This window comes from Salarias fasciatus, chromosome 12 (genome assembly GCF_902148845.1).
Source record: "Salarias fasciatus chromosome 12, fSalaFa1.1, whole genome shotgun sequence".
Taxonomy (NCBI): Eukaryota; Metazoa; Chordata; class Actinopteri; order Blenniiformes; family Blenniidae; genus Salarias; species Salarias fasciatus.
In genome coordinates this window covers 20855374-20868533 of record NC_043756.1, presented here as the reverse complement: position 1 = coordinate 20868533, position 13160 = coordinate 20855374, and the positions used below count along the sequence as shown (strand labels likewise).

The window sequence follows — 13160 nt, the reverse complement described above, 5'->3', positions numbered from 1 at the left end:
GCTGCCTTCACACCGCCGCTGAGGAGGAGAATTATTTATCCCTGGCACTATTCCTGGGAGGATACTGTTGACAGCGTCTCATCTCACTATCTGAGAACCACTGGCTTCCATTAGGGAGAGGAATTGCATTGCGATGTCTTTGTGAGCGAAGTCACCGGTTGAGCTACTTTAAAAAGGCTCGGGAAGCAGCAGAGTCAAAATTTCTGAGGCAAAGAAAGAAAACATTTATTGTTCATGAATGTGGTGTCACACAGATCCTGTCAGAAAAGAACAAAGAGGTGAGGTCTTGGTTTGAGGTCTCTGAAGTAATCCTGCCTCCCCTCGTCTCTTTCGACAGGCGGCCGGACTTTGGAGTTGCTCCGCTCCCGGGAGCAACCAGCACATTCGTGTAAAAGCGATACATTGCGATTCGCAAAAAAGACGGTCTAACATTCCACATGACGACTAACTTTTACATTTGTGATGCCACTGTAGTTTATATATCCATATAAAAATGTACAGAATAACATTTTTGTGTCTCAGTGCAAAAGATATATTCCAAAAGAATTTCAGAAAAGCCGTGCCCTTGGTAAGTGTCCACCCGTGTGCCCCTTCCCCTGACCTGTGCCCCTACGGTAAAATAACGGGCCTGTTTACAAAGACCACCAATAAATAACCAACAGAAGCAGTTTTACAGTCACCGTCAGATAGCAGCAGTGTTTCAGCTTTGACTTTAAATACATATTCACAAACGACAGTGTGACACTGTACACCCACAATTCATCTGAACTTTAACTAGAGATAATAATTATAATTACATTTGTATTGATAGTAATTACCATGACAATATCAACAGAAAAAAAAAAAAAACTCCAGTGTGTCACATCGGCATTAAAGTATTTACATTGCTATTTCAAGTTCTGTGGCTTCATTTCCCATGTGTGAATTTCCCAAGTAAAAGAAGGCAATGTAAGTGTCTGTAAGGTAAAAGGCTGGGAGCGGGGAGTCTATCAGCTGGTACAGATGCTGTTGATTGAGATGATGGCCGGGTCCACCAGGCCCAGCTCCTCGTGCTCGTTCACGCACAGCTGATAGCCGCAGCCCCGCCGGCGCTTCAGCGGGGTCACCTTGGCGTCGGGCTTGGCGCGCGGCGGCAGGAGGAAGCCCACGCTGCCCGCGATCAGCATGTGCCAGATGCTGTGAATGTAAAAGTAGTTCTCCTCCGTCTCCACGAAGGCGTAGAGCGCCACGGCCGACGTGGCGATCATGGTGCCCGGGAAGAGGAAGAACACCCAGCGCTTCCAGGTGGGCGGGTAGCAGCGGCGGCGGCGGATGGTGCGCACCGTCTGATGGACCAACACAGACAGAAAACAGCGATTTCAGTGCCTCTATTTCCATCTATTCTTTAAGTAACACAGTGGAGTTTGAAGGTACTACGTTTTATTGCAGTGTCTTGACACGTGTCCGTACCTCGAAGGAATGTGCGTCAAAAATCAGAAAATGCAGCCTTATTGTCTTAAAACCTGGTTTTAGTTTGTAACAACTGCATCAGTCTGAGCAGCAGTGTGTCTGTTGGACTGAAGCATTTACTTCTCGGCATCGATGATGTCGCTGGTTCAGTTTTTCTTCCTTTGTGCCACTTCTAACACTGAAGTGAGGGAAAAAAAACACTCCAGATGAGCTGTACATTGAAGATGCTCTGATTCAACCTTCCAGCTATAACAATGTGACCCTCCTCAAACGGAATCTGTCTTTTCTTCTTCGAGGTCAGTGTTCATCTATTGCCTAATATATACCACCCTGATCATTCCTCCACCTGTCGGTGGTCATAATGTTAAATATTACGGCAGCACAGGAGCCTTCAGCGAACCGCCACCTGAAAGAAACGGATTTTTCTTTTTTACGCTTCCTCACTGTGTAGCACTAAACATTTTCTGTATGAATCACCTCCAAGGCCACATATTTCAAAGCTCTTACTGCTTTAATTTAATGAACACCTTTTTCTTTCTTTTTTTTTTAATGTAGAACAATATTTGGTTTGGGCGCTCTCACAAGGACGAGCCGTTCAAAAATAGACACGGACGGGTTTTCACCGAGGAACCGGCAGGCACCTCGATTTTATTGGAGGAACACGATGGTAACGCTCTTCATAAATCTCTGCTGGTTTTACTGTCTGGTCTTTGCCTTCGCATCTTCACGCCGCAGTAAAACTCCATCACACTAATCATACTTAGCTGATAGACTGGTGATTGGCCGCTGACTGCTTTGTCTGTCTTCTTATTTATGCTCATGTTCCTCTTGGCAGTAACAAGCTATGATGTCTCTGTTTGTTAAATCCACAGAATGTGCTCATTCTCTCTGTAAGTATCCCCAGAATGGCTCCGAACGCGGCACAAAGAGAACCCGGCGTTTCGTTTCATTTCATTCCGTCACTATTTTCATCGCTTCATAAACACTGATTGCTCGCATTATACTTCTTCCCTTCAATTGCAGACTTCCTGCTCCACAGAGGGAAATGGAAGCCGTTGAAGAATGGCAAAAATAATTACATGTATTCGAGCAGTAAATGGCTTTGACGGAATTATTTAGCTGCATGCATTTTTAGATTAAAAACTAACCTTTTCTGTGAAGACAAGTAAAGATCAACATGAACTGTTGGTTTCCTGTCTCACCTCCTTCCATTTTTTTTTCATGGCTTTGTTTGGTTAAGGCAAACAATCGCACAGATAGACCATCTTTTCGTGAATCGGGGCCCTCGTTGAGCTTGCAGAATTACGTACGTGTGGCATTGACAGATTTGAACTTCTCCCCTTCCTCTCACTGCTAATGACACCCCTGCACGGCGGCAGACGCTCTGTGCCCTCCGCTTGACTGATCTAATTCGGTTGTGTCTGGGAACATTCAGAATGCCAAGCTTTGCAGAAACATGACAAGCTGAAATGAAAAGGCTCTTGTAGAAAATGTGCGGCTCTCGAACCCGGCGGCGCAGCGCCGAGGAATGGATGTCGAAACGCAGACAAACGCTACCGAGCCGGTGATGAATTATGGAGTGTCAGGCAATCAAAGCGTGAGCCGAGGTTTACCTTTAAAAACTGCAGCATAAGCAGGAGGTTTAGGGGATTTCGTATAAGGGAACCCGCGGTGTGCAGTTTATTCCTGCGGCTAAGTAGCATGGAAACATCATAAGAAGATCAGACGTTATCTGTCTTTGTTCCCATTTATCACAATGTTTTACAGTAATGAAGAACTGGATTATTTATGACTGAATTCCCACGAGGGGAAAGTCCGACTTCACTGCTCTGAATAGACTCACTCTTGAGATGAAAAATCTCTGTGGCCCTGAGAGCTGCTATATATCCACTGGCTGGTAGGGTCAAAAATAAGCATCCTGGACTGAACCTCCACACTTTATCCCACACTTCCTTGAGAATCAATAATGGACTGTAAGATACCGGACGGCACATTGCAATACAACATGGATGAGAAATGGAATTGGGAGGAACTGGTGCCTGCTGAAAGTGTCCTTTTGAATGATTCTGTCCTGTGAGGGAGAGAAAAAGAAAAAGGCCGCAAAAAATATTGAAAAAGACAAGAAAACCAGGGGAAGGCTTGACCTGTTTATCGTCCACAGCCGACTCCAAGGTTCAGCTGAATGTAAAGGAAACTGACAGTCCTCTATTGTTTAGGCTCACATCAGACAGTACAATGAATGTAATCACTTTATAGCCAAAAGCATAATCACAAATGTTAATTTCATTTCATTGACAAGTAGAATTTATAAAAACATACAAATATTTATCATTTATTACTTATTTGGCATTTTTTTATGTTTTCTATGTTGCTTTATACCGTTTTAGGTTTAAAAAAAAAAACTAAACAATTGTTTGAAAGAAAGAGTTGCTATTTTGCAATGAAACAAAACATGTTACATCATCATTAGTTTTCCATGTAGAGTAGAAACTTTATCAATCCCGGGGGGGGGGTGGGGGATCATTTACAGTAAATAGGATAAAAAGGATAAGATATTTGTTATATTGAATTATAGAATACAGCAGAAAATACAGTAACATTTGTGAATTTTAAATATGTTTTAATATCTAACAGCATGACAGTAAATAATGAAAGAAAAAATAAAAAGATTGTTTACAAAGAAGAGTTGAAAACATCCGTCGTTTTCAAAGAAGTGTATTTTCACTTACTATAGAAAGTGGTCTGGTGGATGTTTGGAGCTCATGCTTCAAATTATCATTGTAGGTATGAATTGTTTAACACACACTCACACTTAGGTGCAATTTAGGGTCAGAAATTAACCTCACATGCATGTTGTTGGTCTGTGGGAGGAAACCCACAGCAGCATGGCGAGGAACACACACGCTCCACTCAGAGAGGCCCAGGATGGTGTTTGAACCATCCTGCCTTAAAGCTATTCAGAATAAGCTTTCAATGTAAATTTCTTTCTTTTTTTTTTAAGTAAACCATTTCATAATATATACCGTTTTACCATGAGATTGCTCCCCCAAGAACCTGTTACAACCAACACTGTCCAGTTTGCAACAACACATAAGATTGACAAGACTGGCTTATTTCAAACTGTGAAGGCATTAAACTGAAAGAGGTTGAAGCTTCTGAAATACATTGATTAAAATGCCACAGTTGTCACCAGTTTCGCTACATCAGATCATAATGTCGTCAAAGGGTATATGTCAACAAGCCAGTGTTGATTTTCAAATCTGCAAAAGCCAAAACAAAATCAACCAAATAGCAAAAAGCCAGAGGGTTTACAGGAATCTCCTCGAGCTGTGTGCATTAAATTTATGACATTGTTGGTAATCAGAGAGGAAAAGCTTTTTCACTGTGGTAAAATATACTGTTCCCGGTTTTTTTTTTTTTTGGTTTTTTTTGTGCTGAAGCTGGAGGGTTTACATGGTGGAATTAAACAGCACTTCATCCTGCACTGTTTCTGCAGGATCCTCCGGCTCACAGAAAGATAACTCTCAGAGCTACAACTCCCACACTTTATTCAACGCAAAGCTTTCTCCAAGGAAACCACAAACCTTGTTTTCAAACTCATGTCAGAGGTTTGGTGTTAAAGGCTTTTTTTTTCCCAACAACCTTGCCTGAAAGACTATTATTTTTTATCTTCTCAGTTCAGGGAGCACATTATGACTCGAAGAAGAGTCAGTGAAAGTACAAGCTGAGTTATAATGGAACTACAACCCATGACTAATACCCACAGGCTGCAAAAACTTTTAAAGCCCCCTTTCTGTGTTAATGTAAAATGGCTTCATTGGTCAGAAAACCACAATTTCATTCCACGCACGTGTTGTGGACCCTCTGTTTGAGTGACAGATTAAATGCCTTGACACTTATTGGCATGAGGAACAACAGACGAGCAGTTCAGTCACATTACATATGTATGTTTGAACAAACTCCTCCATGAATGTTAAACACACATTTGAACAAAAATCATTAGTTTTATCTTGTGTCAAATAGCCAAACTGAATGAAAATACAGAAATATTCTTCCACCTTGAAAAATGAAGGCGAACTCTTTCAAATTGAATTTTTTTTTGTACATGCTTTCCCTGTTCGAATATCTTTTCTCAGCCTGTGAACCTGTTGTTTAGTGCAGAAGCAACATATCCGTTACTCTTCCAAGATTAATTACGATTTGTTTGAAGAGGCTCTGCTGTGGACTGCTCTCCTGCAGTGTGGTGAGAAGTGTGTGTTTCTCTTACCCAGGCCACGGCCATGATGCCCAGAGCAAACAGGCTGGGTCCCAGCAGGTTCCACAGACCGTGACGGTCCAACTGCAGAGCCATGGACAGAGACATCGCCCCGAGCAGATACAGCACCTTGACAAAAACCAAATGGATCCATGAGTGGCCTCCGTAAACACTGACACTCCTGCTGCATCCCTCAGTAAATGCTTGGGCTACTTTGTGTGGTCAAGCAACAACACTCCTCCGCGTTTATTGAGCTTAACATCAACTATTATCTCAGTTTTGATGAAAAACCCCAGCACAAAAAAGAGGCTCATAAACAGTCCAATAAAAAGTATTTATTATAATACTGAAAAATGCAAAACACCTCATGCTGTTCAACTATAAATATGAGCGTAAGGACTGTGCAATCTGTTGCTGGCGTTGTGCTTCCTGCTCATTCAAAGTTTCAGTTTTTCTCTTTTTGACAGAAACAGTACAACTGAAGATTTCCTATCTTCTGAGGGAACATGCAGATTTGGAGTGAAGCGCCAGAACAATGTGTTCTACATTGGTCTAGTTATCCAATTCATTGATAATATATGAGACATTAAATATTTCCAGCCTCATTCTGAAGCAGTTTGTGATAAAAGGTGAAGTCTTACAAGGAAGGATGCCAGCAGTTACAAAACAGTCAACACAGACAGCATAATCTTATTATTTTGTGAGAAATGAAATAAGATATTTTTAACTATTATTGGAGTAAATCAATGGAATAAATCAGGTGGTCTGGGGATGCCTTTCCAGCAAACCTTCTTTTTTTTAGCTACGTTATGAGACAAAATCATGATACAAAAAAATCAATGGAGGGTAAAGCTAATACGTGTTTTATTCAAGCAAGGTGAGGGTGGAGGCACTCATCCTCCCACACTTCGAAAATCTCTGTTGTCGACACACTACACAGCATTAACTCTCTGTATGAGCGAGCGCCACAATATAACAATGAATACTCAATACCAACAATAGAGCTTTATGCTATAAATAATACCATTTATATATTTTGCCGTGCTCACAATCGGACATAAAGCCACGGGATATAAAGGAGACAAAGCGAGGGAGAGAAAAATCAATAAGCTCTGCTACACGTGCTTTGGGAGAACTTAAGACTGTCCAAGAAGCCTGGGGTGTGCATTCTTCTGTCTGGTGGGCAACCAGACAGGAGAAATTGGGCATTTTTGAGCCGGGAAGCGATGACCCGCCTGCAGGAGAATAGGACTAATTGGCACAAGCCAAGGAGGAGCGGAGCAGCATGGTGCAGCCTGAAGACTCGGTGCAGCCACAGTCATCAGTCATTCTGCACGGCCGAATCATACAGCGGCGCCTAAACATGAATGCACTGTATGCAAGGCATGAATGCACCGGCACTCTCAGGGAGGGGTTTGGCTGTAATGAATCATTACGTGTCACTGTGACAGACGAGCTTGGAGGAATTCTGGGAGGAAGTCTATTTTTATCTGCCACATATATTTTCACGCCTTCCAAAATGCAGCAATAAGCTCATGCTTCATTTGTGTGGATTACAACGTGCCTATTGGTGATAACACTGAGCAGCCCGACAAGGACTGAATAAACATGCCTGAAATTAAGATCATTTAAGCACGGGCACAATTTCAACCACTTTAAAAGAGTATAGCATATTCAACAATAAGAAGCACAACTTGGAAAACAGAAAATGCTGCTTTTCCATGAGATCCAGGGCACTATTGTCATGTGACAAGGTCAGACTCACATGAGTAAATGAAGGCTGGTCCCAGGATGGTATTTTGGGTTGCAAGCTGGCAAAAAAGGCTCTGCTATTGGGCAGGAAGATGGATTGATTAACCTGTTTTAGTTCCTGTTGTGTATGCAGATCCTGGGTCAAAAAGGGGCCAGCTGAGTCTCTTGTAGAGCAGCAAGGCTTTCTTTATGGATTTGCATGAGAAGGTCGTGCAATCTTAACCAAAATAGATAAAGCTGCTACTAGAAAATAACTGAGCAATGCCGATAGAATCTGTCTAACAGGTATATATTACAGCGGGCTCAGTTGGAATGGGTCGTCCTCCAATCCCGCCTCGTCCTGTTCATATCTCTGCGTGTGAACGGGTTAATGCGATTTGTAACTGCTGAAGCGGTGAAACTTTATGTAAGTAAAGTGCATTTTCCATTTGAATCAAGAAGCCGGCAGCTCTCACAGGTGAGTTATTGCAGAGCGGTATGAGGCGGTACTTTGCCATTTTAATTATTTTCCCGGAGTAATCTCCTCTCATTGTTTCCTAATACACCCTGCAGTAAAGAGGGGCGAAGGTAAATCCCAGTTGCTGTCTGCATAAATGTCTCACTTCAAAGAATCATGAGCCTCAATAACACCTCCAAACCATTGTCTTGGGTGACATTTTTTAGCTTATAAGTAGACAGAATTCCACCAACCTATAACCCAGAGGCACTAACCCAGTTTCTTAATTAAAATAACACAGTCTTTAAGATTTTTTAGACAGTTTGCTTTTTATAGTTTATGTATTGGATTCAGCATTGGAGTACGAATTTCTACTCACCTTTTAAATACACCTGATGGATATTTGTCCAATTCAAGACAATTCAAGTGTTTTTTTCCTATGTTTTTATTCCCTGACAAAGTGGTAGAGAAAAGGTTCATGTCTTACTGTTGTGGGAACAATGCGGGGTCCAGTGCACGTCTTTCTGAGCCCTTAGGTCAGAGACTCGCATTGTTCTAGAGTCTAAACCACATCTGTACATTAAACCAAACCAAACCATAATAAGTCACTTAATTATTAAGAAAAATACACTTTTTATAATCTGGAGCACATGTAGAAAACTTCCCAATGCTTTATTTGGAACGCTCCTTATAGCAACCAATAACGTAATGCCTGCCAATAATGATAAAGAATACTGCATAGCAGAAATCTTCAATGAATTAATATGACTTCCAATTTACCTTTTTTGATGAGTAAACAACAATAAATACTGCAAAAAGCATCTTTAATGTCATAGTTGTGTTTTTCTGAATCATTCGGTGCATGATTTTTTTTTTCTTGAAATAAATATATTAACAAAATCTTTAACTTAGGCTTTCATATACTGAAATATTCAGTTGTACTCCTGCACAGTCTTATGTATACCCATATATCTGTATTTTCAATTATATAAAATAGGCATGTTATGGGGAAAAAAATATTAAATTGATTTTTAGTGATACTTCTACAATGTATTACATTTTTGGCAAAACATTACTACAATACTGAATCAAAAATTTGATTATGTTATTGGTCTTATTATTTTAAAGTGATCCTGATTATTATATTATTGGTAGTTATTACATTACTGGACATTAAAAAATAACCAACGCTCATGTTGGTGAGAGCGTTAGCGGTTGCTACCATTTGGCTTTCATAATGTTTTGGCAAATCAGAGATTGGAGACACGAATCCGACGCCTTTCCAAGAGGGAGTCTGGATGGGTTTCAAGGAGGAAAGGTTAGAAACTACAATCCCATTGCACCGAAACTCCCATTTCAGTGAGGACTTTGCACAAATATTGATAAAATGCCAAAAGCTGCAGACATTCAATGAAAAACATGATTTTCCTTTCAGGTGATTTATATGATTCAGATACGATAACCTTCAGCAAGCTGAGACTAATAAATCTCATCAAGTTCTTAAGTTTTGTGACCCATCACGGAGTCCTTGGAGCTTTTTCTGCTGACCGATCTGTGAGGGCTGAGACCTTCGAAGGTCCAAAAGTCACATCATACTCACACAATATCAAATACTTCTGGGTGTTTCTTACTCTAGAGTTGTGGCCATGCACATAAAAAAAAAGAAAAGAAAAGAAAAAATCCACACACCTAAAGAAAACAAACCAATACATACACACAGTGTGTCTCCACAAACACACACAGCTCTACTTGCCAGTCCCGTCATGTGCGATTTGATTAGCGACCGCGGACTGCAGTGCTAAGCAAAAATGAAAACTCTAGAGGACAGCAGATGTTCGTATACGCTCCCTCCCTCGCACTACTCCGCCTCCCCTCTCTCTGTCTCATTTATGGACGTGGACACATACACTCACTCATACACATACACTCACACACATACACACACTTTTCCTGAGACTGCTCCATCTTGGTGTGCAGCCAGAGAGTGACCCAGGGAGAAGGTGCACCTGTTAGTGTTTACCGTTATCCACTGCAATATGTCCACAACCGGAGAATTCACTGTCTCACACTGCTGATTACAGCATGTTGATCTTTTCATTTATAAGTAAAACACTGAGGCATATGCGGTGCTCATTTTTAGCTCTTCTGCTCGGCTCCACAGCTTCCCAGTCCTCGAAACGGCTCTCTGCTTCGGGGCTTTTCACAAGTTGTCACTCACGACTACTGGAGCTCTCAGTTTCACGTGCTGCCAGACGGCGCAGCAGCAGACACGCGAGGACGCCCGGTTCCAGATGTCTGAACTGCTGCCCACATCGAAAATAGTGACAAGTAAATCAAACAGGTCGAGGTGATCCCCTGAATGGCTGCTCCGTTCGTTTAGCACCGTAACTCAGACAATCAGCACATCCGTGGGTGAAGTCGGAGGTCGTGACCTCTGCGGCGCTCCAAAGAAGCTGAGCCGATGTGCCGCTTGTTAGCTCACAGCTTAGGGCGGGAAGAAATGGCGGATTGCAGCGCAGGCAATTTATGAGGTGACAGGTAGGAGCAGCTGACGATAAAACAACGGGAGGTTGTGAAGATGGTGTGAGCAGTGTCGGCACGACAAAGCCATGTTGAAACGCGTCTCCACAAATGGTGAATCACTAAATTTCATGTACGGTATATAACAATAATATTTCATCATGTGAATAAAAGACAACGTACAAATATCAGAATACATTTCGATGTGGCTATGATAAGACTTTCTTTACAAGAGGAGAGTAAACCTACCTGTTTTATGATGGATTTTAGCCGGGCCATAGCGATGACAGTGACCCACACTGACATCAGTGACCCAAGGAAATCACAAAACTGGAGAACATCGTACTCCATGATGCAGAAAACCACAATACCCGGCTGGTCACAGGCATGATAGAACTGTGAGGGGAGACGAGGAGGAAAGCAGATTAAAAAAAAAAAAAAAAAAAAACTGTGTTAGTAAAAACCAGAACAGATGGATGTGCTTCAGCCTTTTTCTTTGTTATCCAGCAGCTAAGCTATTAGGCACACCGCAGTGTGATGAGTGGTATGTGTTTTCTTTGTTATGTTGTATATTGCTCAACCGAGCCTGGCTATTTGCATGGTGAATAGAAGAACAATCTCCCCCAGTAAAGGGAACTGTTTATCATGTCGTAGAAATTGTGTGCTGACCATTTCTTTACAAACTTTTGTCTGGGAAAATAACTAGAGAAGGGATGAAAACTTATGTTTCCCAAGTATAAAACAGCACTGGCTGAAGATTGCGTGCATTAAACTCCAAGGACTAGCAAACTTTCTTCCCTGGTTTTCATGTCTCTTAAGACCAAAATACACAAAGACAACATGATGACATTGTTTTTCCATATATTTTATAAACGACAATGATAAATCTCATTTGAATGATAATTGAAAACAATCAATAGTTTAATCAGCTAAAACTGGTAAATGTAAATAGCAGGGAAAAATGATCAAATAATGAATCACCAAGTATTGTGCAGGTTGACTTAATAAACATCTATTTTATAAGATCTTTGAAGGAAAACAGGCAGCAATGCACCTATCAAATGCAATAATAGAGGGAAAATATTCCATTTTAAAGTTTAAAAATGCTCACTGTAGATGTCAGTAGGCTTAATAATTTTTATCTGAAGGTGAATCTAGAATGAGAATTCCTAAATAGGACTAAGTCATCTGCATACAGTGAGATCTTCCTTATTATGTGTCAACAATTTTAGTCAACTGGGATTATTTTGAACCCTTTCTACATGATTTATATTTTGAAGCTGATTTAAAAATTATTGTCTGCATTCCTCTTTCTCTTTATGATTTAAACAGCATACAAAATCCAATCAGCTGGATTCCTATAATAGCGACAGAATTCTGTGTTTCATTTTATTGCCTACTCACTCATGGTCATATGTGTTCATATACATAATCGACATTATATCACTCACATTGCATCATGAACAACAGTCACAGATGAAGCAGCTATGCAGTTTCTAAGTGATCTGTGCTGGTTTAAGACATGAAAATATTCTTAGACCGGTCTAGCAGTGACTCACGGTGGAGAAAAACATGGTGAAGATGTAGACCGAGGCCTCCAGGAGGTAGTGGCTTCGAATGGCGATGGCAACGGGTGGGACAAACATCAGATTACTGAGGCAGAGCAGCAGGGTGGAGAGCAGCTGGAAACTGTAGGAGTAGGCCTCTGAGTTGTCTGTGCATCCCCAGCCATCCCACCCTTACACACACACACACACACACAAAACATACACACAGAGTGAATAGCCTTGACTTCAGAAAAAATAGATAATGTGTTATTTTGTGTTGATGGGATTCATAGATTGTAAGAAAAAAAAAATGAAAAAGAGTAAAATAAGTCCTGTCTTTGTTGAACTCTGAATGAACTTTAGAGCAGACATTTGAAATATTTCAGTTGAAGAGTGAGGGGAAACTCTCTCACAGATGAAACCATCTTATCCTTTGAATTTACTGTATCTCTCGCACTGTATGAAATATTTATCTCCTGACAAGATGAATGCTTCATCAGCCATCTCTCACCAGCAGATTTTTCGCTTTAGAAAAAAAAAAGGGAAGAAGAAGGGGTAAGGAAAAAAAATGTTTGAAGTTGTTTATCCTGCACAATGGAGCCTCCTGGTGAGCGCTCCCTTCTATTTTAAAGCACCCCCACTTTGCCACATTGGATCCTTATCAAGGGGTGTATTGGATGAGACATTGTGAATTAGATATTCGTGAGCACCGCTGAACAGAGGTTTTGCTGTGTGAGACGGGGCCAAGGGCAAGTGCTGAATGCAAAGAGCCTGCCAGGAAGCAGTCACACATGTGAAGTATGACAATGAATTTAGCTGAAGAGAAACCGGCTCCGATAAAAGAAGATCAAAGGCAGGATTTTAAAAAGCCTCAGAGGACATGCTTTGTTTGGTTTCATAAGCTCATCTTTTATTGAAAAGCTGCTCGTAATTAAGACCCTGTTTTATTGTCTTATTCAAATGGCGTGTATTAGAAGATTAATACCGGGCTGCTGAGTGACTCATTGGCTGGTGGCATATATGATCTCATTGCAGAGCTGTCAGATCACTCATGGGGTACGACCTGTGCTGTCCCACCTGCCTCTCTCCCATTTTCTTGTCACTTTGCATGATGTATTTTCCAGCAAATTAGCAATTCTTTGCGGCGGTGATGATAACCTCATTCCCCCACGGAAAGTTTAATCTTATCTTGTATGTAAAA

General features: G+C 41.2%; 1 protein-coding gene across 1 annotated transcript in view; it reads right to left on the bottom strand.

Annotated features, from left to right (window-relative positions):
• Window positions 1-208: 208 nt before the first annotated feature.
• Window positions 209-13160, bottom strand: part of tmem8b (transmembrane protein 8B) — a 41680-nt gene continuing 28728 nt past the window's right edge. Inside the window, exons 10-13 of the mRNA XM_030104675.1 lie at window positions 11972-12150; window positions 10662-10808; window positions 5717-5833; window positions 209-1325 (exon numbers count right to left, since the gene is read on the bottom strand). Of these exons, the coding sequence (XP_029960535.1) occupies window positions 990-1325; window positions 5717-5833; window positions 10662-10808; window positions 11972-12150 (779 nt within the window). The 3' untranslated portion in view covers window positions 209-989. The remainder of the gene's footprint in view (window positions 1326-5716; window positions 5834-10661; window positions 10809-11971; window positions 12151-13160) is intronic.